The sequence below is a fragment of the Panthera tigris genome, chromosome C2, assembly GCF_018350195.1.
Source record: "Panthera tigris isolate Pti1 chromosome C2, P.tigris_Pti1_mat1.1, whole genome shotgun sequence".
NCBI classification, from domain to species: Eukaryota; Metazoa; Chordata; class Mammalia; order Carnivora; family Felidae; genus Panthera; species Panthera tigris.
Window position 1 is genome coordinate 1,992,273 of NC_056668.1, and position 26,701 is coordinate 2,018,973.

The window sequence follows — 26,701 nt, forward strand, 5'->3', positions numbered from 1 at the left end:
CTACTAACGACACGCGAGGACTTCGGTTTGTCCACGTCCTCATCAACACTTATTTTCTCCTTGTTACGTATGTAGATTACGTGTTATCTCCTCGTTGTGTTTCTATTTGCGTGAATATTCTATATAATATAATATATATTCTATATTACTCCATATTATTCTATATTATTCTATGGACGTAAGGTGGCTTCTCATGGTAGTTTTGATTTGTGTTTCCCTAGTGATTAGTAACGTGGAGCCTCTTTCACATGCTTATAGGTCACGTAATTTGTACTTCTTCTTTGGAAAAATGTCCATTCAAGTCCTTTGCTCATTTTGGAATTGGGTTGTTTTGCTTCTTGTTGTTGAGTTTTGGGAATTCTCCACACGTGTTATATATAATTTCTTATCACATGATTTTCAAATATTTTCTCTCATTTTATTTAGGTTACCTTTTCTTCTCCATTGGTATTGCCTTCTGATGCAAAATATTTACAATTTTTGTGAAGGCCACTTTTTGTATTTTTCGTATGTTGCTGTGCCTCTGGTATCACATCCAGGAAATCACCGCGAAATCCAATGTTGCAAAGCTTTTGTCCTGTGTTTTCTTCTAAGAGTTTTATAGTTTCAGGTCTTCCTTTTAGGTCATGGGTCTATTTTGAGTTCATTTTTGTGTATGGTGTGAGGTAAGAGTCCACTTACCTTCTTCTGCCTGGGGATAGTCAGTTTTGCCTGCACCGCTTGCTGAAGAGACTCATTTCTCCATTGAATGGACTCGGCGCTCTTTCAAAAATGATTTCACCTCATATGTTTATTTCTGGACTCTATTCCATTGGTCTGTATGTCTGTTTTTATGCCAGTATCACCCTGTGTTCATTATTGTAGCTTTGTAGTGGTTTTTTTTTTTTTTTCACACAATTTATTGTCAAGTTAGCTAACCTACAGCGCGTACAGGGTGCTCTTGGCTTTGGGAGTAGATTCCCATGATTCATCGCTTACATACGACACCCAGTGCTCATCCCAACAAGTGCCCTCCTCAGTGCCCATCACCTGTTCCCCTCCCCCATCAACCCTCAGTTTGTTCTCTGTATTTAAGAGTCTCTTATGGTTTGCCTTCCTATAGATTTGTAGTTTTAAAATCAAGGAGTGGGAGTCCTCTAGCTTTGTTTTTTTTTTTTTTTTCAGGATTGTTTTGGCTATGCAGGATCCCTTGATTCCACATGAATTTAAGGATGGGGTTTTAGGTTTCAGTAAAACACCTCACTGAGATTTCAGTAGTGATTGTGTTACATCTGTAGATTGCCTGAGATGACAGTGATATCGTAACGATATTGAGTGTTCCAATCCTTGAACATGGAATGCCTTTCCATTTATTTGTCTTCCTTACTGTGTTTCAGCAATGTTTTGTAGTTTTCGTTGTACAGCTTTCACCTCCATGGTTGTTAATTCATTTTACTTTATTCTTTTTTGGTGCAATCGTAAATGGAATTGTTTTATACATTCCTTTTGGGGTTGTTCATTAGCAATGTATGGAAACGCAACTGAATTTTGACTTTGTATCCTGCTGTCTTTCTGAACTCATTTGCTAGTGCTAACGGGTCCTTAGGGTTTTCTACAAATAAGATCACAGTGCCTGTGAACAGAGTCGATTTTACTTCTTCCCTTCCAATTTGGGCTACTGTATTTTATTCTCTAACTATTCTCCTAGAACTTGCAGTCCTGTGGTGAATAGAGGCAGTGAAAGTGGGCATCTCTGTCCTGATCTTACAGGAAAAGCTCTCAGTCTTTCACTGTTGAGTATGATGTTTGTTGTGGGATTTTCACATATATATTTTATTTTGTTGAGGTAGTTCCTTCTACTCCTAATTTGTTGAGTGTTTTATCATGAGAGGGTGTTGAACTTTTTCAAATGCTTTTTCCGCATCAATTGAGATGATCATGTACTTTTTTCTTTCTTCTGGTAATGTTGGCTATTATATTGACTGGTTTTCATATGTGGAACCACCCTTAAATTCGAGAAATAGGTCCTCCTTGGTTGTGGTGCATAATTCCTTTACTCTGCTGCTGAATTCAATTTGCTAGTGTTTTATGGAAGATTTTTGCATCAATGTTCATAAGGGATATTGTTTTGTAGTTTTCTGTTCCTGTAGTGTCTTTGCCTGGCTTTGTTGTCACAGGATTATAAATCTCATAAGATGAGTTGGGGAGTGTTCCCTCCTGTTTAACTTTTTTAAAGTTTATAGTGAACTAGGAACGATTGAATAAACTCTGAACCTGATATAAGGCATCTATGAAAAACTTACAGCCAACATCATACTTAATTGTAAAAGACTGAATGCTTTCTGCTAAAGATCAGGAAGAAGATACAGATGTCCTCTCTCACTGTTCCTGTTCAACATCACGCTGAAGCCTTACCTGTGCAACAAGCAAGGAAAAGAAATAAAATGCATGCATATTGAAAATGAAGAAATGCAGTTGTCTCCATTCCCAGAGGACATGATCATCCACATAGAAAACCCCCAAGAATAAACAAAAAAACTCCTAGAAATATAAGAGAGTTTGGCAAAGTTGAAGTACGTAAGCCTAAAATAATAAAAATTAATTCATTTATTTTTTTTATTAAAAATTTTTTTTGACGTTTATTTATTTTTGAGAGAAAGAGACAGAGCACAAACAGGGGAGTTTCAGAGAGAGAGGAAGATACAGAATCTGAAGCAGGCTCCAGGCTCTGAGCTGTCAGCACAGACCCCGACGTGGGGCTGAACTCACAAACTGCGAGATCATGACCTGAGCCAAAGTTGGATGCTTAATTGACTGAGACACCAGGTGCCACCAAGTTAATTCATTTCTTTTTTTTTAATTTTTTAAAATGTTTTGCTTATTTTTGAGAGAGAGAGACAGAGTGTGAGCAGGGGAGGGGCAGACAGAGAGGGAGACACAGAATCTGAAGGAGCCGGATATGGGGCTGGAACTCACAAACCACAAGATCACGACCTGAGCTGAAGTCGGATGCTCAACCGACTGAGCCACCCAGGAGCCCCAATTCATTTGTAGATAATAGCAATAAAGAATTGAAACTGAAAATTTTTGTTTAAAAGTTTGATTTACAACAGAATGAAAAATGAAAGCTTAGGTATAAATCTCACAGAATGTGTGCATGAGAATGATAAAAAATACTGATGGGAGTAATTTAACAAGACGTAAATAAACGGAGAGCTCGACTATGTTCTAGGTTACGGTCGAGTAATTGTCGTGACGTCAGTTACCTCCAGACTGATCCACAGATTCAAGGCAATCACAGCAAGAGATTTTTGTCAATCTGAACAAGCTAATTCTAAAATTATTTGGAAAGGCAAAGAAGCTCCACTACCCAAACCATGTGAATATGATGAACAGAGTTGGTGGAGCTCACCACCTGATTCCAGATCTGCTTTAAAACTATAGTAATCAAGACAATGTGATGTCGGCAAAGGGACAGAAGCGTGCAGATTAATGAAACAGGATAGACACACACACCCACACGAAAACAGGCAACTGATTTCTGACACATCAGTGACACAGTGTGTTTGGAACATCTAGATGTCCATATGCAAAAAAAAAAAAAAAAAAAGTGAATCTTGACCCATACCTTACGCTTAGTGTAAAAACGTAATCAAAATTGATCCTGGGCCTAAATGTAAAATGTGAACGTTTTAAACTTGCAGAAGAAAACACAGGAGAACATTGTGACCGTGTGTTGGGCGGAGTTCTTAGGTTTAATACCAAAGGCATGGTCTGAAAAAGACGAAAATTGATAAATTGGACTTTACCCGTATTAACTCTGCTCCTCAAAAAAGCTGGTAAGAGATACACAACATACAGATCCGTGTCCATCGGTGATCAGTAGGGCTTCCGGTCAACAGCAGGCAAGAAACAGTTAAGGTCTTGGGGAGTCAAAGTTATACACAAATGTTTGACGGTAACTGCCGTGTTAGCCGGGGTCCACCGTATGCATCCGCAGTGCATAAAGGACTCTCAAAATTCAATGTCAAGAAAACCTACAAAGGGGAGGGGCCTGAGCCCTTGCAGAAATACCAAAAAGATGCATGGATGGCAAATAAACACGTGAAACGATGCTCGACGCCGTTCGTCATCAGGGCAATGCAGAGGCAAATACAGGAAGATACCCCTGCTCACCGATTAGAATGGCTACTGTTTAACAGAAAGCCGGCAGCCTCAAGTGCTGCCAATGATACACGGCCACTAGGGCTCTCCGTGCTGTTGGGAGGGGGAGGGTACGCAAAAAGGCACAGCCACTGTGCAAAACAGTTTGGCTGCTATTTATTTATTTATTTAGAGAGCATGTGCACAAGCAGGGAAGGGGCCGAGAGAGAGGGAGGGAGAGAAACCCAAGCAGGCTCGGTGCTATCAGCACAGGGTCCGATGCAGGGCTTGGAGCCACGAACTGTGCGATCATGACCTGAGCCGAGATCGAGAGATGCGTAACCACCCAGGCGCCCTGTAGTTTGGTGGTTTCTTATCACGTTAAACAGGCTCTTGCCCTGTGACCCAGCGACGCCACTCCTAGGTGCTTACCCTGGAGAAATAAAAACTCGCTGCATTGCAAAAACCTGCACACGATGTTTGTGGCAGCCTGTTCATAACCCTCAAAAGCAGGAAGCAATGAAAATGTCCTTCACCCGGAGCGCCTGGGTGGCTCAGTCGGTTAAGCGGCCGACTTCAGCTCCGGTCATGATCTCGCGGTCTGTGAGTTCGAGCCCCGTGTCGGGCTCTGTGCTGACAGCTCAGAGCCCGGAGCCTGTTTCAGATTCTGTCTCCCTCTCTCTGACCCTCCCCTGTTCATGCTCTGCCTCTCCCTGTCTCAAAAATAAATAAAACGTTAAAAAAAAATTTTTTTTAAAAGAAGAAAAAAAAAAAAAGAAAATGTCCTTCACCCGTCGACAGAATAATCAAGTTGTGGTACGTCCATACAGTGGAGTCCACTCAGCAGTAAAGAGAAGAGAACTGTCAGTTCACAACATGCGTGAAGCCCAGTGCATTCTGCTAAATGAAAGAAGCCAGACCCGGAAGGCTGCATACCGTATGCATAGGACATTCTAGAAAAGACACAACTGTAGTGACTGAGAGTCAGTGGTGGCAGGGATTTGGGTTGGGGAACACAAGGGGCTTCCGCATGGTGCCGCCACAGAACGAGTGAAACGTAAAGGGACGCGGGGTGGGACAGTGAACAGTTGCTCTATAGATTCTGTAAGGCCAAGCGGCCAAAATTCTTCCCCCTGAAGACGTCGAGGACTGCAATCTGCTCTTTGCTGAATTTTGTTTGTTTGTTTGTTTTTGCTCTTGATTATTTGTTACGTTCTGCTTCTCTTTGTTTCTGCACCGAGTTTTGCTGGCCCACGGAGTCCCGTCTGCGTTCATAGACGGTGTGGGAGTAGCAGGTTCTCGGAGCAGCCGCGAACCTTCCCGTCCCGTGCACCAGAGGGCTCAGTGCTGCCGCGTAATCGATCCCATCTCCCTCCAGCTTTGCAGATGTGGTTCCAGGTCTTTACGCGTCTCGGTTCGCTGAGTTGCTTCCAATCCCTTCCGATCTCTCTGGAAGCTTCCAGGATGCTTCTTTAGGTTTGGTGTAAGACAGCTCACCGGTGTGTCCCAGCGTGCAGCATTCTCTGTGTATCTCATCCCACGTTTGGTCAGATTCCACCTCCGAAGACCACATCTCCCTCTGCTCTGAGAAATGTTGCCTTTTGTCGATCGGTCTTCCTGGAAAGCTTCTCTGATGAACGTTGGATGCTGTGCACATCGTCCGTTTCTCTTAGGTTTTGCACAGCCATCTCTGTCGTTCTGCGCTGAGACACTCTGTCCCCTTCCCATTCACTCCTGACTGCCTGGCCTCCACTCAGCACTCGGTGTGCGGACGTCCTGCAGCCAATGGGCAGACCTGTCCCGGCGTTCCGGTCCTTCTGCTCGCTGAGACCCGGGGATGCACGGTGCTCACCTGGTCCGCTGCAAGCCCCCGGGCATCAGGGCGCACACTGGGCAGTGAGCAGGCTGCATGCCCGCAGGGCTCCAGGACTCTAGTGTTTTCCTGTGGTGTTTGCTTAGAGAACCAAAACTAGTCAGGGGCCAACCCAGTCCTTAACCATGACAGGCATTTTCCAAGCAGCAAACTCTTTAGTGTAAATAAACCAGAAGTAATAAACACTCTCAGGACTCAGTCAAAACACCAACAAGGAAAGGGAAGTCTTGGTGACAACACACAGCTGGGAGGTATAAAAGCCGACAGACAGCTGGAACTCCTCACACACTCACACACACACACTCACACACACCCACACACACTCCCTCCTGCAGCCCCACCAACCCCCGCCATGGCCGCGTCCACCCTGTCCGTCTGCTCCAGCGACCTGAGCTATGGCAGCCGCGTCTGCCTGCCCGGGGCCTCGGACTCCTGCCCCGACTCCCCCTGGCAGGTGGACGACTGCCCAGAGAGCTGCTGCGAGCCCCCGTGCTGCGCCCCGGCCCCCTGCCTGACCCTCCTGTGCGGCCCCTCCTCCCCCTGCCGGGGAGACTGCTGCACCCCTGCGTGCTGCAAGCCCGTCTGCTGCACCCCTGTGTGCTGCAAGCCCGTGTGCTGCACCCCTGTCTGCTGCAAGCCCGTCTGCTGCACCCCTGTCTGCTGTGAAGACTCCCCCTGCACAACCTCTTCATGCTGCCAGCCGTCCTGCTGCACCTCCTCCCCCTGCCAGGAACACTGCTGCACCCCTGCGTGCTGCAAGCCCGTCTGCTGCACCCCTGCATGCTGCAAGCCCGTGTGCTGCACCCCTGTCTGCTGCAAGCCCGTCTGCTGCACCCCTGTCTGCTGCGAGGACTCCCCCTGCACAACCTCTTCATGCTGCCAGCTGTCCTGCGGCCCCTCCTCCCCCTGCCAGGGAGACTGCTGCACCCCTGCATGCTGCAAGCCCGTCTGCTGCACCCCTGTCTGCTGCAAGCCCGTCTGCTGCACCCCTGTCTGCTGTGAAGACTCCCCCTGCACAACCTCTCCATGCTGCCAGCCGTCCTGCTGCACCTCCTCCCCCTGCCAGGAACACTGCTGCACCCCTGTGTGCTGCAAGCCCGTGTGCTGCACCCCTGTGTGCTGCAAGCCCGTGTGCTGCAACCCTGTGTGCTGTGAGGACTCCTCCTGCTCAGCCCCCTCCTGCTGCCAGCCCAGCCCCTGCTGCAGACTCTCCTCCTGCGTGTCCCTGCTCTGTCGCCCCGTGTGCAGGTCCGCCTGCTGCACCCCTGCCTCCTCCTGCTGCCGCCCAGCCTCCTGCGTGTCCCTGCTCTGCCGCCCCGTGTGCAGGCCCACCTGCTGCACCCCTGTCTGCTGCAAGCCCGTCTGCTGCACCCCCGTGTGCTGCGAGGACTCCCCCTGCTCAGCCCCCTCCCGCTGCCAGCCCAGCCCCTGCTGCAGACCCTCCTCCAGTGTATCCCTGCTCTGCCGCCCCGCGTGCCCCCGCCCTGCCTGCTGCGGCCCCGCCTCAGGCCAGTCCTGCTGCTGATGGGCACGTGCCCCCAGGGCCAGCCGGGCTCAGGTCCCACCTGGTGACTCTGGTCCTCCTGGCCACCCATCAGGCCTGACCTTGACCTCCTGCCTCCCAGGAATGCTGACCCCGCAGCTTCCTGGGGCTTCTGCTCCCAGGAGGCACCTGCACCTGTCCTGGGTCACCTGTCCTTCTTGCCCCCTTTCTCTGCTTGGGTCACTTGGCTTTGACTCCTAACCTGTCAGCACCTCTTCAGGAAGCCCAATAAACTCACTTCACCGGCCGATTTGTTTCCTTTCATCTGACCCTCATGGGGGTGCGGAGACCCCAGGGTTTTGCCCAGACACGGTCTCCTCCAGCCACGAACATTTCTAGGAAGGAGGGACTGAGGAGTCCCAGAGGCGGGGCCTACCTCGTGTGGGCAGGGCCACGGGTGGGGCTCACGCCCTGGCCCAGGAAGCTCCGCGCTGCTGGGCCCAGTGCCCAAAGGCAGAACAGGGGGATGTGGGGATTCGGTCCCAGCAGGTGCCATAGCTGCGAGGTCAGTGCTCCTTCCCGGCCACCTGCCCACGTCCCAACCATCACCATGTGAGGATTCTGTCCTGAGTTAGTGGGTTTGGCTTCCACGCCTCACCCCCACTCCCTACCCTGTGGAAGGTAAGTGCAGGCTGGGCATCCCACCGTGGAAACTAACGGGGCCACGTGTGGCCCTCAGCACACAGGCCGCATAACCCAGGCCACGCCAAGTGTATTTTACTGGCTTAGGTGTTAAGTTTAAATACGAGGGCCACGGAGGCTTTAATTTCTTCAGCGGATCGGTTGCACGGGTTTGGTCCCAGTGCCCCTGGCCGAGGCTCGCTGCAGAAACCACAGTGCACAGTTTCCCCCGGCCCTGGCGCCCGGCTGGTCACTTTCATGCCGTGGCCCCTTTCCCTGTGTTAGGCTGGGAAGCAATAGACCCTAAACCGCAACGACGGATAATCCAGGATGCGTCGTACGACGTGCGGCTGGCCTTACTGGTGTTTCCGGGTCACCGTCTTGGTGGCGGAGGCTCGTGGAGGTTTAGTGGTGTTGAGATGGACGTGACAGAAAGCGTTCCGTGTCCATTTCAGCGCGGCCATCCCGCCGTCCTTGTCCAGACTTTTCCGTCTTCCCCGACCGGCCCCCTTCCCCGCCTCCCCGGCCCTGGCGCCCCCGTTCCAGGCTCCGCCCCTGAACGTGACTGCACTAGGTCTCTCACAGAAGTGGGCCGCGCGGTATTTGTCCCTGGTGATGGCCTACTTCACTCGGCGTGACGTCCCCCGGGTTCGTGCGTGTGGACGCTGAAGCCTCTTTGTAAGGCTGAGTAACGTTCCGCTGTATGGCTAGAGCGCATCTCACCGCCGCGGCTCCCGCACTTACCTTTGCGGACGTGGGTGCCTCTCTCGGGGACCCTGCTGTCAGTCCTGTCGGGCGTCGGAGGTGGGCTTGCGGGGTCACGTAACAGTCCTATAGTAACTTTTCCGGGGACCGCGGGCTGTGTTCCAGAACAGCTATACCGTTTGGCAATCCCACCACCGGGGCGGACGGCTTCCGGTCTCTCCACATCCTCACCCGCACTAGTTTCTGGTTTTCTGATAGCGGCCACCCTGACAGGTTGGAGCAGGGATTTGGTGGATCACAGACCTTGGTCACTGCAGTAGGCCCTGCCCTGTGAGCCCCGTCCTCCCGCCACACCTCCCCTCCCACACCTCCCCTGCCTATCCTCCCTCACCCATCCTGCCTCCCCTTGCCCCGCCCTCCCCTGCCCGTCCTCCCCCCTCCTCCCCCACCTGTCAATGCCTCCCCTGCCCTGCCGTCCCCTGCCCCGCCCTCCCCTGCCCCGCCCTCCCCTGTCCCACCCTCCCCTGTTCCCCTCCCCTGCCCAGCCCTCCCCTGCTCTTCCCTCTCCTGCCCTGCCCTGCCCTGTCTCACCTCCCCTGTCCCACCCTCTCCTGCCCCACCCTCCCTTGTCCCCCCTCCCCTGCTCCACCCTCCCCTGTCTCCCCCATCCCAGCCCTGCCCTCACCTGTCCTCCCTCCCCTGCCCCGCCCTCCCCTGTCCCACCCTCACCTGTCCCCCCTCCCCTGCTCCGCCCTCCCCTGTCCCACCTTCACTTGTCCACCCTCCCCTGTCCCCCCTCCCCTGCCCCGCCCTCCCTGCCCCGCCCTCCCCTGTCCCACCCTCACCTGTCCCCCCTCCCCTGTCCCGCTTCCCCTGCCCCCCTCCCCTGCCCTGCTCTCCCCTGCGTCACCCTCTCCTGTCCCACCCTCTCCTGTCCCACCCTCCCCTGCCCCGCCCTCCCTGCCCCGCCCTCCCCTGTCCCACCCTCACTTGTCCACCCTCCCCTGTCCCCCCTCCCCTGCCCCACCCTCCCCTGCCCTGCTCTCCCCTGCCTCACCCTCTCCTGTCCCACCCTCTCCTGCCCCGCCCTCCCTTGTCCCCCTTCCCCTGCTCCACCCTCCCCTGTCCCCCCTCCCCTGCGCCACCCTCCCCTGCCCTGCTCTCCCCTGCCTCACCCTCTCCTGTCCCACCCTCTCCTGCCCCACCCTCCCTTGTCCCCCCTCCCCTGCCCCACCCTACCCTGTCTCCCCCATCCCAGCCCTGCCCTCACCTGTCCTCCCTCCCCTGCCCCGCCCTCCCCTGTCCCACCCTCACCTGTCCCCCCTCCCCTGCTCCACCCTCCCCTGTCCCCCCTCCCCTGCCCCGCCCTCCCTGCCCCGCCCTCCCCTGTCCCACCTTCACTTGTCCACCCTCCCCTGTCCCCCCTCCCCTGCCCCGCCCTCCCTGCCCCGCCCTCCCCTGTCCCACCCTCACCTGTCCCCCCTCCCCTGTCCCGCTTCCCCTGCCTCCCTCCCCTGCCCTGCTCTCCCCTGCGTCACCCTCTCCTGTCCCACCCTCCCCTGCCCCGCCCTCCCTGCCCCGCCCTCCCCTGTCCCACCCTCACTTGTCCACCCTCCCCTGTCCCCCCTCCCCTGCCCCGCCCTCCCTGCCCCGCCCTCCCCTGTCCCACCCTCACTTGTCCACCCTCCCCTGTCCCCCCTCCCCTGCCCCGCCCTCCCTGCCCCGCCCTCCCCTGTCCCACCCTCACTTGTCCACCCTCCCCTGTCCCCCCTCCCCTGCCCCGCCCTCCCTGCCCCGCCCTCTCCTGTCCCACCCTCTCCTGCTTCACCTTCACCTGTCCCCCCTCCCCTGCACCCACCCCCTGACCCACCCTCACCTGTCCCCCTCCCCTGTCCCACCCTCTCCTGCCCCACCCTCACCTGCCCCGCCCTCCTCCCCTGAGCCCTCCCCCACCCTCACCTGCCCTGCCCTCCCCTGCGCCCACCCCCTGCCCTGCCCTTCCCTCACCTGTCCTTCCCTCCCCTGCCCCGCCCTCACCTGCCCCGCCCCCTGCCCCGCCCTCTCTTGCAGAAGAATGAATACCTGTTCACTGTGGTGACGGAGGAGTCTGACGGGCTGTTGCTGGGTCTGCGGTACTCGCCCACCAGGCTGCACTTCCTGTTCCTCAGCCAGGACGCGGCGGGGGCCTGGCAAACCCGCGTGACCTTCCGCAGTCCCGCTCTGATGGACAACCAATGGCACACGCTGGTCTTGGCCGTGTCCGAAGGATCCTTTTCCCTCACCGCGGACTGCGGCGTCCCCGCGGACATGTAGGTAGGGGGGCGTCCGGGGAGGGCCGGGTGCTGCCGGACACGGCGGGTCCAGGGCCGCGGGGCGGGCCGGCTGGCCGGGTGCTGCGGGCACCGTGCGCCCTGGGCTCGGGCCCGTGGGCGAACAATCTTTAGGGACCATCCCCTGAAGCGGGAGCGCAGGGTCATCAGCAGCGTCGGCCACCAAACCCGTCCTCCAGAGCGGCCGCAGTGGGTGGGGGCGAGTGCAGGCGCCCAGGCCGGGTAGGTTGGACTTGGGTGGCGGGGGGGGGGGGGGGACTGTGCCTTGCAGAGCGGGGTCACCATCAGGAAACACGCAGAGGAAGGTCACAGAGAACTCAGGCACCAGAGCCAAACTGAACCTGCAGCCTGACTGGAGCCCAGCTCCCGCTTTGTGATTTTCAACACATCGTTTGGCCTAAGACCCGGTTTGCCCGTCGGGACGAGTGAATAGTCACTCTAACTCCAAATAAACACGCAGAGTCGCCCTTCTGGCAGCTTCGGCACAGCCCCAGGCACCAGCAGCCTGAGTTCCATCCCTGCCCTCGCCGTCGCCTGGTCACTAGGCTGGACCAGGGAGCATCGGTCCCCATAGTCCCTCCGGCTCGTGACGACCATCCTGGCTCAGTGGAGCTGGTGACTCTCTTAAATCACACATTTTCTGGTTTACATTAAAATCTATCATTATTCCAGATACTACTTTCAGAGGTAGAACCTTACTTTGCTCTGTTACTATGAAGCTTATTCCATAATAAAAAGATTCTTTGCCATTCGGACACTTTGTTTAAATCCGTCTCTGCTCCCAAGCGCATCAGGGCCTTTACCAGGGTGATGACGGTGGGGACCCAGCAGTGGGAGCAGCTCTGTGATGCGGAGGGGGAGGGGGCCAAGGAAGGGGAGGGAAGGAGCCGCGGCTACAGCCAGTGGTGGCCAAGGAGGACTCCGGGGCCTGGGGGCCGGGCGTCACAGGCCTCGTGGGCACCACGGAGGGCGCACTGTGATCAGAGCACGGGGGATTCTGGGACGGCGCTCAGAAAGTGGCCTCACCACGGCCAGCTGCAGCCCGATGCAGGCCTGGAGGGAGCAGGTTCTTACAGGGGGAGATGCCTGGCTCATCCACCCCAGAGGCTCCAGTCAGGCCCTCCCCTCCAGCAGGCACCCACCTTCCCCCCACCCTCGGGGTGCAGGGTCCACTTCCGCGTCAAGACCCAGCTCTGGCCATATCTGCCGACGCCTCCCAGGCCACCAGCGAGGACCCCTCCCGCCCGGACACCATCCGTTTCCCCATAGGCGTGGTGGAGGGTGGGCAGGCTGGGGACCCAGTACCGCTGGAGGCCACTAGAGTTTCCAGAGAGATGGGAGAACCCCTGAACGGACACCTCTGTGGCCACACTTTTGCAGAAGACTCCTGTCCTGGGGAAAAGAGCGCTCCTCAAATTCACGTCCACCAGAACCCTGCAATGCAAACTTGCTTGGAGACAGAGTCTTTGCAGGTGTAGTTAAGTTGAGGTCATGACTGCAGTCGGGCGGGCCCTGATCCAGAGCCTGGTGTCCTTATAAGAAGAGGAGAGGCACAGACAAGGCCACGTGAAGACAGGCAGAGGGGGTGATGTAGCTACAGGCCAGGGAATACCAGAAAGCCCAGAGCTGGATGAGCCTCCAGAGGGAGCGGGACCCTGCAACGCCCTGACGTCAGACTCCCGGCCTCCAGAACTGTGGGTAATCTGCCACCTAAGCCCCCAGTATGTGGTGTTCATTACAGCCACCCTGGGAAACTGATAACCCCGTGCACTGCTTCCCCTGTCCTTTTCTGCATAAACGGGCTGTGACGCTGCTCTCCCATGGCCCTAAAGCCACCCTCAAATGTTTTCAGAATGGCTGACGTGCCCTTCCCGGCCACCCTCTCGGTGCGAGGAGCCCGATTCTTCATCGGCAGCCGGAAGAGGACCAAAGGCCTGTTCACGGTAAGCACGGGAGGGGCTGCCTGTCTGGCCTCCCAACGGCAGTGCTCACAGAGGGGCCGTCACTACAGGCCCCGTGTCCTCACACTCTGATCCGACAGATCGGCGTGTGCCACACGGGAGCAGGGAGCCCTGGGGTACATGGGGCTCCACACTCGCGAGGCACAATTTGCCACAGGGCCTTTTCACTCACCGTTCCCTCTTCCTGGCACAGTCACCCCCACTGTCACCACAGATCACACCCTGTACCCTCAGGACCCCACCCCATGTCATCCTCCTTGGAGACCTTCCCCTACCACTTGGAGAAGATGAGGCTTGCACCCAACCCCTTCTCCTGGTTGTCTTTCCTCCATAGCCCTCACCACTCTCAGACCAGCTGTGTGTTTGCTCACTGGCTGTCTCTCCCATAGAGTGCAGGTGAGGGACCCCGTTCCATACTGTGTCCAGTTTCTAGACCCATGCGTGATATATAATAGGTGCTTGGTGAATATTTGTGGATGGCATGTTTGGATGGATGGATGGACAGGTGGATAACTGTATGGGTGGTGGGCGGACATATGGATGGAAGGATCAGTGACGGACGGATAGGTGGGTGAACATAAGGCTGAGTGACAGATGGGTAGATAGATGGATGAGTGATTGATGGACATATGGGTGAATGGATGGGTGAATGGATGGATGGATGGATGGGTGGATGAGTGATGGATGGAGATATGGGTGATGGATGAGTGGATGGATGGATGGGCGGATGGATGGATGGATGGACAGATGGGTGATGGATGGACATATGGGTGAATGGATGGGGGATGGATGGATGGGTGGGGGGATGGGGGGATGGATGGATGGGTGATGGATGGACAGACAGATGGACAGATGGATGGATGAACAATGCAGCCCAGTCACTCTAGGCTGGTTCACAGGAAAAACCCCTTCCGTGGCTGTTACCTTAGAACAGTGTAGAATTATCCACCATTGCTCCAGTGCTCCCCACACTCCCAACCTATTAGCAGACTCTTCTCACCTGGCTCTTGAGGTGGCCAGACCCTCAGTCCTCATTCTCACCCCTCCACCAGGGTCTGGCCAGGCTGAGCCCAGGGGTGGGTCCAAGCAGTCTCTAGCAACGATGTTCTGAGCATGCTCTCCGTCTCTCTGCAGGGCCTGGTGAGGCAGCTGGTCTTACTGCCTGGCTCGGATGCCACCCCAAGGCTCTGTCCCTGCAGGAGTCCCGAGCTGGCTGTGCTGTCCGTCCCCCCAGTCCTGCAGGGCCCCCCGGGGAAGCCAGAAGATAATGAGGTGCTAAAATATCCCTATGGTTAGTAGGTCAAAGCCACCCACTCCCCCTCACTTATGGCAGACCCTGAGAGCCTTGTCACTTGGTAACAGAGAAAGGAAGGTGACTATTAAGTTGACAAAGGGACTGGCTTGATGCAGATGGGCAGGGGTCCCACCCAATGGCCACCAGAGAGCCTGGTTCTACCTGGACCCCCAGTGCTGTTCCCTGACCTCGTCTTCCTTCTCTTGAGCCTCTGACTTCCATCTGCTGCCTGTTTTGTCCCCAGAGCAGTATTTGGGGTCTTTACCCCCATCCCTCTCTGATAGGCATCTAAGCCTCAGCCCCCACCCCAGCGGGGACCCCAAACTGTGAGAGGCACATGCCAATTGTCCGTGACCCCCCAGCCCAGAGGGTCCCCAGCATTTAGCCCGTGCTTGCGTCTCCTGGGGCCGAAGTCACCATGCTGCGTATGTAAGCCACACACCCCGCCCCGGCGAAGCCGGATCCCGCCCCCACTGCAGCCCCCACCACTCAGCGAGGCGGGGGAGACAGCCCCAGCCCCTCCTGAGCCTCACGGTCATGCCTCACCAGTCAGGGGACGCCCCTCAAGCACATCCGCCTTTACACTTCCCTCCTGGGATGGGGTTTCCAAACTCCCAGAAGCACCAGCTGTAGCTTTTTCTATCGTGCTGGAGAGAGCTTTAATAGTCTATAAACTGATGCAGTTTGTTGTCATGCTATGTTGAATAATTTTGTAGGAACGGTACAACTTTGAATGATTTTTATAGTGAAAGAAGAGACACAGAGGAAAATAATTTCCCTGCACAGTGGAATTTTCATATGCTACACGGGAATTTTGCACGTGTCCCGTCATCTCAGAATAGGCGGGAGGCAGGACTGCCCCCCTGGGCCTCTGCTGGGCGCTATGTCAGGTCGAGGTGCCCCAGGTCACAGTCGAGGTGCGGGTGTCGGCTTGGCGGCGACAACGATGTCGCTGTGAACCCGCCACGCGGCATCATCGGGACGTGCGGGCCTGGCTCGAAATGAGGTGTAACCACCAGCAGCGATGGGGTCAAACGCCGCGGAATTTGGCAAAACTCAAGCTTAGATAAACTGACGCCAGGGAGAGAGGTCTGAGCGGCGAGCAGGGCAGTGGGTGTGCGATCACCAAGGCTTTTCCAAGGGGAGGAGGGCCGCCCTCTGGAGTGGGCGGTGAGGCTGGCAGGAAGCCGGACGGCGTGCATCCCGCCCCGCGGACACCCGGGGGGGAGCAGGCCACGATGGAGACCCCTGTGTCCTCATGGTCCCCACACGCAGAGGCAAAGGTGGGACCGCCTGGGTCAGGGGTCCTCCTCCAGGGAGCATGCTCTCTGGACACTCCCCTTCCTTGTTCCCCCCAGAAACCGACCTGAAGGTGACTCTGGGGTCCCGGCCTCCGTGCACCAAAATGGAGGATGCCCAGTTCTGGTTTGATGCCAGCCGGAAGGGGCTGTTCCTGTGTGTGGACAGCCAGTGGGTCTCCGTGTTAGCAGGTGAGGAGGGTGGCGCGCCTCCTGGGGCTCTGGGGACTCGGGGGTTCTTCTTGGAGCCAGCGCGACTTGGGAATAGGGAGGACCCCCCCGGACAGCAGGCTGCATATTCAACCTGGAGACGCGTGTCCTCCTGGGCGGGGCACGAGGGGGGCAGGGCTCGCCACCCCTCCCCTCGTGCATGTCCAGTCCCCGTCGAGGGGACACCCTCCTCGTGCCGTGTCTGCCCCTGTCACACATGCTGGGGATGACACCAGGAGCCTGGATGTATGTTGTTCCCCTGGGACCTCCCGGCAGAGCCTTCCGCATGGGGACAGGGGGGTCGAGGTCGCCCAGGGCGCTCTGGACAGTCACCCACGGGAAATGGGAGCTGGCTGCAGCCGCCGCCCTCGGCCGCTGACCCCGCTGCTCATGGGCACAGCTTTGTGTAGGAGCAGCGGGCGTGGGAAATGTCTAATGAGGACGCGACACGTCAGTTCCGTCCCCTCAGCGTCCCTGGACGCCGCATAGACCCTAAAACCCGCACAGCCTTCCCTGATGGCCTCTCCGTGAGGGTGAAATGCCCCCAGGTAAACCGCCCTGGCAGTCGCTGATGCTGTGGGGTCACGGCTCGGGGCCCTGGGGTCACACTCCCAAGCCGGCCTGTCGGCTTCCATGCGGGGAGGCATTAAGCGGGTCCCCACGTTTCTACCGCCAGCCAAGGAGAAACTGGACTACGTGGAAGAACATCAAAGCCTGTTCACCGACTCGGAGACGCTGGGCATCGAGGTCTTTGCCATCCCCGAGGCCGGGCTCTTCGTGGCAGCCGCCAACCGCAAAGCCACATCCGCCATCTACAAGTGGACCGATGGGAAGTTCGCCTCCTACCAGAACATTCCCACGCACCAGGCACAGTCCTGGAGACACTTCACCATTGGGAAGAAGGCAAGTCTGCGTTCGGCGACTTTCTCAATCCCTCTTATCTTGGAGAAACCCGGAGTCCAAAGGTTGGGACCCCTTCCGTAGGAAATACGGGAAGAGTATTCCTCGTGGTTTCAAAGTCTTACTTAGGTTCTGAGGGGCTTTCGAGATCAGACACTTGGTGGGGTCTCTAAGCCCAAAGTGTGACGTGCCTTGGGCTTCCTACAAAATAAAGAGAAGACCTTTCCTAAGATGCTGTCAAGTCCGTGTAGACCCATTGTGACTAAATCGAGAGCTTGTTGGCTCACTTGATGAGCTGGTCAACAGCATAGAAAGCATCTCAGGATGTGGACGACCACAGTCCCGTCTCCTTGACTCACTCCAGGTCCCGAGGACATGCGGTGTCCAAACGGAGAGGGACAGGCCCTTAGGTGAGGGTGTGAGACCCTCACGGACAGCCCCCTCCCAGCCGGGGCTGGATGGACCAGAGGGCATGGGGCGGGGGGTGGTCTGAGCCGCACCCCCAGGACGATGCACTCTCTCCCCAGCCCCGACACCCTCTGCTGCAGTGTCAGTGGCCGAGGGCCTCCCCCCACGACCCCGTGCCCGTCCTCCAAAGCGCTCACTCGCCAACACGAGTGTGCCCTGTGCGGCCCTGCCCTCACTAGGTGCACCCTGACGAGGAAACAGCCAGCAGGTCAGACAGACCTCTAGGCCACCGCCCACCATGGCCCAGCCGTGCTCCCAGTCCAGCATGGCGGATGAGTGACTGGTGCTCCAGCCTTTTGGTTGACGACATTTTCATTATAAAAAATGCAAACTTCTTTTTTTATTTTAGAGAGAGTGCGAGAGCACGAGCAGGGAGGGGCAGAGAGAAAGAGAGAGATATAGAGAGCGAGGGAGAGAGAGAGAATCCCAAACAGGCAACACACTGTCAGCTCAGAACCCAGTGCGGGGCTCGATCCCCCAACCGTGAGATCATGGCCTGAGCCGAAATCAAAAGTCAGTCGCTTAACCAACTGAGCCACCCATGGGCCCCTAAGAAACGTTAACTTCACGTCAAGAAATATTAGGAAATTCAGAAAAACATTTCACCGAAGCAGGTGCCGGGCTCACTGAGCGCACGCTCGCTTCCGGGCTCAGCGGACACACCCCACACGCCGAGCCGGCTTGCCTCCTGGTCCCATCCCACGTTGGGCACTTGCGTGTCCTACTCAGCTACGTGACAACATGTGCGTCTGTGCGGGAGGAGGACGTGATCGTGTGTTTCTGCTCGTCCGGGTGATGAGCGCGGTTCTGTGCACAGAGCCGTTCCTGATTTTGGAGACAAAAATGGAGACAACAGACTGATGAACGTGACTGACAGATCCGGAGAGACAGTGGCCATCGGACAGAGACGCAGGTGCTCAGAAGATCAGCCCCAGGCCCCTCGCACAGGTGACAAGAACCAAGTGTCCCGGTCCTGTCTTTCAGATCTTCCTGGCTGTGGCTAATTTTGAACCGAATGAAAAGGGCCAGGAGTTCTCTGTCATTTACAAATGGAGCCAGAGGAAGCTGAGGTTCACACCGTACCAGAGGGTCCCCACCCACAGCGCCCGGGACTGGGAAGCCTTCGAGATGGCCGGGGAGCACTTCCTGGCCGTGGCCAACCACAGGGAAGGTAGGCTGTGGCCTCCCACCTGGAAGGGAGCCACGGGGCGGGGAGCTGACTCACCCGAACCCTCACCTCATGACCACGTTATAATAAGCCACACCCAGCCTGATTCTTCGGGCTTGGCCATCTGACAGTGACGTCTGAGGGCGAACACACCTGAGCACCCTGTCAGCGTCCGGGCAGGCGGACAGGCAGGCACAGTCCGTGCGGGTGCCTGCCCTTGGGAGAGCGGTTACAGAAACGCGGGCCGCCCGGCTGCACAGACTGCCGCATTCGAAACTGACCACCCGACTGACTAACCAACCAAGTGACTAACTTTCCCGGAGGAGGTGACTGAGACAGGTGTGAAGGCAAGCTGTTCGCCCGGCATGCCCGGGTCCCCTGGAGGGACGTCGGCGTGGACTCCGGCTGGCAGAACAGACTCGCTGGAAGGATGGGGGGGCTTGTTTGCCCCAGAACATGCCTTCTGCACACAGACCCTGTGACACAGCAGGTGTGGTGGGGGGGACAGGCCTGGCAGAGGCCGGGAAGCCTGGTTTCTGGGTCGGTGACAGCCTGAGTGACCGCAGCAGGCCCTTCCTGGGTGTGTAACTCTCGAGGGCAGGGTTCAGGGCAGCTCTGTCCACAACCCGCGGGGGAGGAGCCCTGCCTCCCGGCTCATGGGCAGGGGGACCCCAGGGCCCGCTCCCCAGTGCTCCCCAGGGAAATGAGTGTTCCGGGAGAGGCTGGCCCAGCCAGGGGGGCTCCTGGGAGCATGTTGTGGGGAGGGGCCTTCCGGACAGAGGGTCAGGAAGTGCAAAGGCCTGACCTGTGGGGGACAGTGATGGCAGGGGGCTCTCAGAGGGAGACAGCAGGGGGCAGTGTGAGCAGTGAGGCTAAGGAAGGGTTGGGGCCCCGTCTCCAAGACCGAGGGCCGCGGGGCAACAGGTCTGGAGCCCTCAAAGGCGGGGACCCAGGGAGGGCCTTCTTCTGGGCGCAGGGGCAGGGAGTGCGGGGTGAGCAGGGAAGGTGCCCAGCGGCCAGAGGCCTCGGTGCACAGGACAGACCCCTCCCTCCGGCCTGGGGCAGGTCCAGGGCGGGCCAGGGCTCCGCCACGGCCGCCGTGAGGCCTCGGAAGTCCGCCCCCCCCCCCGCCCCCCGCTAACGCGGCTGCTTGGTGGCAGGTGATAACCACAACATCGACAGCGTCATCTACAAGTGGAACCCGAGGACCCGACTCTTCGAGGCCAACCAGACCATTGCCACCTCGGGCGCCTACGACTGGGAGTTCTTCACCGTGGGGCCCTACTCCTTCCTGGTGGTGGCCAACGCCTTCAACGGCACGTCCACCAAGGTGCACTCCCACCTGTACGTCTGGCTCCTTGGCTCCTTCCAGCTGTTCCAGGCCTTCCTGGTAAGGAGCCGGCGGGAGGCCCGCGTCTCACCCCTGCCGGGCCGCGTGGCACCTGCGGCGAGGCGGCCGGAGCCGGGACCCCCCGCCCCAGACCCTCCCCACCCAGGCACCTCCCCCACAGGGCTCAGGCTGAGCCCGTGTTGCCTGCAGCAGCCTGTTACCCCGAGTAGGGCCTGGGGGGCCCCAACGTGTGGCGGGAGGGCCCCTGGCCTGCCCTCCCTCCGGCACGGAGCTCCCCCGGGCAGCGCCGGGTGCTCGGGGGCCCTCATGCCCCCCCGACTCGCCTTTGTGGGGGCGTCAGGCTCCTGTCCTGGGGCAGCTGAGCAGCGGCCCCGGGCCCGCCCGGGGGTGAGGGACGGGGCAGCACTTCTCCCTCAGACCGCGAGTGTCCCGTAGCCGGTTCCAGGCTCCTGGGCTACCCGCTCGTGAGCAGAGGATCATGGAGAGGAAGCATAGGTGCTGGCGGGGGGCGGGGGTTGGGGGGCCACTGTCTCAGTCTCAGGGCTGGAACTGGCTGCCCACCTGTTTTCCTGGTGGAGCCGTGGGGACTCCCTGTCTACCTCCGGGAATGGTGGAGAGGATGCATCACCAGTGTGACTCCTTCCTCCCTGGATCCTTCTGGAACATTCCTTTTCTGGTTTATCTGTCCCCTCATCCGCCCGGGAGAAATGCTTCGAGGGCCCTCTGAGCCTTGGGGTGGTGGCTCCTTTGGCATTGGACGTCCCAGCGAGGCGTCCTGTGCGGGCGGTGCCCACAGCCTGAGGCCGGTGGTCACAGGACAGAGGAGGGAACACGGGAACACGCGGAACCCACCCTCTCGTCGGCTCTGCGGGGAACTGGGAAGGGCAGGCGGGCTTTGCTAAGCAGCGCCTACCTTGAGACCAGCAGCCGTGCAGAGAGGCTGTAGTGACCGAAGGCAGTCTAGAACATTCCACACGCGCCGTCCCATCTAGGACAAGCCCGGAGGTGGCACATGGGGTGGGCTTCAAACGCAAGGGAGGAAAGATGAAGTTCAATGTTTCGGGCTCCTCTGCGGGGCGGTGGAAGGGTAGCATAGGGAGGTGGAGCGCTCAGAGGAGCCCGCGGCGAGGACACGGACGGGCTCGCTGACAGCAGCTCGAGCCAGTTCCTGTTTGTTCCCGCCGCCGGGCTGGGCTTGCACCGGTCACGGCCGGCCGGCTGGAGGCCGAGGCGCTGTCCGCCGCCCGCTTGGGGGGCTCACGCTGCAGCCCCCCCAAATCCCAGCCAGGGCACCGCATCCCAGCGACGTTAGGACAAGCCCCAGAGGGCGAGGACAGCTGCAGGAGGGGCAGCTGGGTCCCCGAGCGCTGACATTGCCCCAGAGGGAGTGGGTGTGAGCGGGGAGCCGGCCCGGCCCCGAGTTTCCGGGCAGGGGGAGGTCATTGCTGGGGCTGCTGGTTCCTGAGATGGGGCCTCCCGGGGAGAAGTGGGACCGCGGTGGGCACGATTCCTTTGCAGCCACGCGCCTCCGTAACGGCCGGAGGGGCTGAGCGGGCTGAGCCGCGTGGGCGGCTGCCGCTGGCCGAGCAGTAACCACGCAAAGCACCCGAACCAGGAGCTTCGCCCGCCTCCTCCCACTCAGTCCTCACAGCCATGCTGCGAGCTAAGTGCTGCCCCCAGTCTCCCTGTACAGCTGGGGAAACTGAGGCACGGGGGTCCCAGGACTCGCCCCTGCCGGAGCCGCAGCTCTGGATGGGAACGCAGGCGGTGCGGTGCTTGTTATTACTCCATTCGGCGTAGGACAGGGTCCTCGAGCACGCGCTCCTTACGAGGCCTTGTGAACGCCAGGACCCGGGAAACAGCTCGGACGGCCGGGGGTGGGGCTGTCCCCAGCAACGGGCCTGGGTGTGTGCACGCTGGTTGAAGGAGCATCCCGCAGTGGGCTGGCCCGGGGTCTGCCTGTCAGGGCCCACGTGGGACTAGACGCCAGGCCTTTGAGACTAAAGACGCGGGAGCGTCTGGGGCCTCCGCTGGGGCGTCTGGGGCCGGACGGCCAGGGAGGCGGGCCTCCACGGTGGCAAAATCAGGAATCCCCAGGAGGCCCAGACACGCGGGGACGGTGGCTGGGAACGAGCACGTGGCACTGAGCAGCTGTGAAAGGCGACAGGCCGACGCAGCTCGTGTGGAAAGTCCGTGGGCTCTACGCTTACTCCGCGTCACCGGGTCGCGTGGATGTCCTACCGTGAGCGCGCCCGGCCTAAGGTGGGGTTCCGGGTGCTCGCACACCTGTAGCCCACACGAGGGGCGACCGCAGGAACTGAAGGCTTTACTCTGGAGGAAGATTCAGGAAGCTTGTTTCCAGGTTCCCGCCTGGCTTGGGGGTACACTTTGGAGATTTTCACCAATGCCCACCGACGCCTTGACCCTAAACCTCCTGCATCTGAAAAAAGGCCAAGTTAGAGGGTGTTCGTCGTCTTGGCTCCTCATCCGGGGCCACGACCAGGTGGCCCGGCTCCCGGAGCACAGCCCAGCACCGGCCATCCTCACCATCACCTCCAAGCCGACGGCTGGGGCCTCCCGGGGTTTGACCCGATCGCACGAGCTGGTAGCTAAAGCAGCACGTACGTCCATGCTGGAGACCAGGCTGGCTCTGGGACACAAGGGGGTTTTAAAAATTATACTGATCTTCAGAGGTGTTCAAGAAGGTATTGCATTTATAAAGTCAGCACAGAGCTCCGAGGAATCACAAGTACCGTTGCACATTGTTAACGTGACTGGAAAATCGAGGTCGGGGAAACTTCTAGAATGCAGAACCAGAAGCTGAGACAGAGAGGATCAAGCCGGGAGATCCAGAAGGAGTGATGCTGGGGAAGAGAGCAACGGGGCCATCAGAGGGGATCCCTGAGACCCGGGAACACGCCCTCGGAGGGAGCGCTGGCCCCGGAGACCGGATCACACGGGTCTGACTGTGTGAGGAAATTCGTGGGCGTCGCAGGAAAGATCCTAGGACACTTTCCCAGTTTCTCACCCGTAGCCGTGCGCCCTGGCCCAGAGTCTGCCCTCCGTGGTCCTGGGGAGACCACTCAGCCTGGATTCTGTTTGCTGCGCTTTGTGCAGGAGGAGGGGCACAGGGTGCCACAAATGTCAGTGGCTTCCTGCCACCGAAGGTTAGTCCTCACCAGGTGAAGCACCGTGAGGTTCCCGGCTCTCCCCTGCCACGTGTCTGCACCGTCGGAGCCTCGACCACGGCCAGGAGAGGCGGGAAGGCCCCACTGGCCGGCACTGGTCACGTGAGCTGGCATAGCTGCATGGGACACTGGGAAAAGTAGGGGAAGGTGCTGTCCTTGAGGTGTGCCCCGTGGGAGTCACCCCCGACACAGGAGATCAGAATCAGAACTGGTGGCTCCAACCAAAGATGGTGGTGAAGGAAAGTTCCAGAAGGGGAACCAGTGCCCAGATGGCACAGGTGGGAGGTTAGGGAAGCAGGACTCCGTGCAGGTGGGCTGAACGGGATGCAGGAGTGACCACGCGGGTAGATTCCCCGGGACGGCGTCGCAGGTGCGGCATCCGCAGGGCAGGAGGGAACGGCTCCCGAGGTGGGGGGCTGGGGAGGGGGTGCAGCAAGAGGCTGGAAGACATGGTCGCGTGCAGAGATGGGGTCTCCTTCCCCAAGAAGGAAAAAGAGGGAAGCAGGGATGGATTCCGGAAGACGCAGCAACCAGCATCTTGTTGAACAGCCACGATGGGCAGCCCTCCGGGGGCACGTGTGCGGGAAGCCATAGGCAGAGCCGTCACCGTTCAGACCGTACGTGGGGACGGTCCCCAGGGCTGGCCCGGAGCTCCTCCCACCACTGAAACCCCCGGGCAGGGCGTGAGCTCAGCCTGGCCCTAGGCTCTGCCAGAGTGACATTGGGGCATGGCCAGCGCACCAGAAATGCGAACAGTGATGTCTGGATTCTAGAGCCATCCTGTGGACAAAGTCCGGGGTCCGACACTGAGTGCATCTCTTGGGGCTCGTCAGTAGAGGGCCAAGGGCAAGGGGAGGTGGAAGGAGGGTGGGGCCCCCTGTCTTCATCCTAGAGCTGCAGTGGGGTGTGAAGAGCCCATGCCCGCACTGCTCGTGGGAATCGGAGGGGTCTCCGCAGGACCCCCTCAGGGGACAGGCAGCCGCAGCCCCCAGGCAGGGGCAGCTCTGTCTCCAGGTGCCCAGGCCAGGCGCGGGCAGCCTGGGGCTCCCCAACAGACAGGACCAGGTGGCACGGAGGCGCGCCCTGTGCTTGGGACACGGTTTTCCCCCTTGCTGGCAGCCTCGTGCAGCCACCCTGGGATTTCCGCTGAGGGCCACCTTTCTGGCTTCCCCTTTTGAAAAGCCTTTCTCCCATTTACAGAGATATTTGAAGGGAGGTCTGCGGCTGCATTTACTGCCTCTTGATTCCACCTCAGACCCATTTCACAGCTGAGAAAACTGAGGCTGGGAAGTGAGGGGACCCAGTTGGGGACACGGCTGGGACGTGCAAGAGCCAGGGCACGCAAACGAGGCCCCATCGCTGGTGTGGAGCCCGGAAGGGGCCCCCGGGGACGCGTGTCTCCTCGCCCTGCCTGTGTGTGCGCCCCGTCCCCCTATCACGACAGGGTCGGGACAGGTGCTGAACTCTGCCCAGCAGACTCACCAGGGTCTTAGAAGGCAGGTGGGAGGCACTCCCGGGCTGGGGTTGCAGGAGTCTGTCCTCAGCGACACGGGCGGCGGTGGACAAGTGGGCCCGGGGGGGTGGGGGGCGGCCACGCTGCATTTTCGGGCGGCATCTGAGAGCCAGCACCAGCCTGTGCCCAGGCTGGAGCTGTCCCAGCAGCCAGAGCTCTGGGGGCACCGCCACCACCCGGCCCGACGGGCGACAGCAGCCCCGCGCCCGGCCCGGAGGCCTTCTCCCGCATGCCACATGCCTCGACCACACCTCAAACCCACAAAATCCCACTTTCATGTTTTGCCAACATTTTTCACATCACGTTTAAGTCCTTTTAGGTCCTGGTGATGCCTTCGTGCGTTTACGATGTGGTTTGCAGTTTGTAACGTCTTTTGTGACCGTGAGCTTTGAAGCGGGCAAGGTTGGGTGCTTTGAAGGCGTGCGCACGTGGAGAGGTGCTGACCTCGAGGAGGCCCTTTCTGGAGGCACCAGCCAGACATGGGGTGCCGTGGGGGCGGGGGGGCGTTTGAGCAGTGGCTGTGCACACACATGTGCTGGGAGGGAGCCGGGGGCATCCCAGGGCTGCAGGGTTTGTGGCTCACCTGGGGCGCATTCCTCAGCCTCACCCCCTACGTCTCCCCACCTCGCCCACCAGGAGTTCTAGAACCTTCCTTCAGCTGGCAGAGTCCAAAGCTCCAATGACTTTGGCCCATCGGCTTAGATCAAAGAAGGCCGGAGCTGGGGGTGTCCGGGAAGGAACGAACCCCACCCACGGGAAACCCCGCCTCTAGTTGTGGGGCCTGGGCCCGGGTCACCCGGTGTGGACCCAGAATGGAGGGGAGAGGCGAGCGGCTGACCCAGTCAGGGTGTGGATGTGGGAGGCGGGACTGATGCATGTGCGGCTGGCAGAAATGAGGTCCAAGAGCCAGAGGGGCCAGCTGAGTGCCCACGGGAGCCCTGGGAGAAAGGGTGTGTTGTCTGGGGGGGGGGGGCAGGGCAGGCAGGCCGGTTATCAGCGGGTGTGTGGGGCCGGGGGGGTGAAGCTGAAGTTTGTCAGAAACGTAGCTTCCACCGGGAATGTAAAGGGCCAGGAAGGAACTGGAAGACAGGCCAGAACGTTGGGTTCAGACCCCTACCGAGGGGAGGGTCGCGTAAGAGTGCCCCTCGGTGGTCGGTGCGCCGGACAGCCCTGGGAGGGGGCTTCCTCCTGGTGACTTCTGCGGCCAGGCAGCCTGGGGGATGGGACCCTCGCCCACTTCGGCCACCTGCATGCCACGAGGACAGCAGCGTCCCCCCGGGGACCCTTTGGGGGAGCTGCCTGCGTGCCCCTGGCAGCTCACCCCGCCTCCCGTCCTGCACCCCAGGCACCCCCTGACCTCGATTCTTTGCTCCCCGAAGCCAGAACCCAAGGGCCTCCTGGCCCAGCAGCTGATCCTCTCCTTCCCGGGAGCCCACCCACCCTGGAGGGAGGTTGTCAGGGGCTCCAGGTACACCTGGCTGCCGAGTCCCCCAGAAGCGCCATTATCCCCGTGAGGTGCGTGGGCAGCCCGCCAGGCCGCGTGCTGGGGGCTGTTGGGACAGGGCACCGGGGGATTTCCACTCAGAAGGAGGGAGGGAGGGGCCCGCCCAGCCCAGCAGGTGCCTGGCTACCTTGCTGGGTGCCAGGCAGGGTTTGGCAGAGCTGTTTGATGTGGGAAGTTCTTCTTCTCTCTCTGATGAGTCCCTAACGTGCCTAGAATCCAGGAGGCGCCTGACATCGGGCCCCAGGCCCATACACCCCGTGCCCAGGCTGGTGCAGCCCCAGGTAGAGACTCTCCCCACTCTCACTTCTGAGCCACAGGAGCCCGGCCTCCGGCCCAGGGCGAGGGTGTTGGCCCTGTTCTGTGAGGGGCGCTGGCAGCCCGGTGCGGGGAGGAGGGGTCGCTGACGGCCAACGGCCATGATCGGGGAGACCCCGTGTGGGCCTCTGCGACCCTCCACCCAGATGAAATACAGGATGCCTCGTTCAGTTTGAATTCCAGGTAAACAATGAATAATTTCTTGTAAAATCATGTCCCAAGTCGTGCATGGGATACACATAGACTGAAAACTCATTGTTTATCTGAAATGCAGATTGGATGAGGCACCCCCATACTCGCCGTGGCAGGCGCCCCGGGGCGGTGGGCGTGCGGACGA

At 59.0% G+C, this 26,701-nt stretch overlaps 2 protein-coding genes across 3 annotated transcripts in view; both read left to right on the forward strand.

Annotated features, from left to right (window-relative positions):
* Positions 1–6,347: 6,347 nt before the first annotated feature.
* LOC122242007 (keratin-associated protein 10-8-like) lies at positions 6,348–7,520 on the forward strand. 2 transcript variants are annotated; one of them, XM_042998856.1, is made up of 2 exons: positions 6,348–7,340; positions 7,416–7,520. In XM_042998856.1, the coding sequence occupies exons 1-2, from the start codon at positions 6,348–6,350 to the stop codon at positions 7,518–7,520; spliced, it is 1,098 nt and encodes a 365-aa protein (XP_042854790.1). The 2 variants fall into 2 exon arrangements, with proteins under 2 accessions (XP_042854790.1, XP_042854791.1); XM_042998857.1 differs by having other exon boundaries at positions 6,348–7,292.
* Positions 7,521–8,489: 969 nt separating this feature from the next.
* The window catches only part of TSPEAR (thrombospondin type laminin G domain and EAR repeats), a 28,687-nt gene continuing 10,475 nt past the window's right edge, over positions 8,490–26,701 (forward strand). Inside the window, exons 1-9 of the mRNA XM_042956591.1 lie at positions 8,490–8,552; positions 8,706–8,807; positions 10,935–11,173; positions 13,047–13,137; positions 14,290–14,446; positions 15,808–15,939; positions 16,634–16,860; positions 18,310–18,496; positions 19,654–19,883. Coding sequence (XP_042812525.1) covers positions 8,490–8,552; positions 8,706–8,807; positions 10,935–11,173; positions 13,047–13,137; positions 14,290–14,446; positions 15,808–15,939; positions 16,634–16,860; positions 18,310–18,496; positions 19,654–19,883 — 1,428 coding nt within the window. The remainder of the gene's footprint in view (positions 8,553–8,705; positions 8,808–10,934; positions 11,174–13,046; positions 13,138–14,289; positions 14,447–15,807; positions 15,940–16,633; positions 16,861–18,309; positions 18,497–19,653; positions 19,884–26,701) is intronic.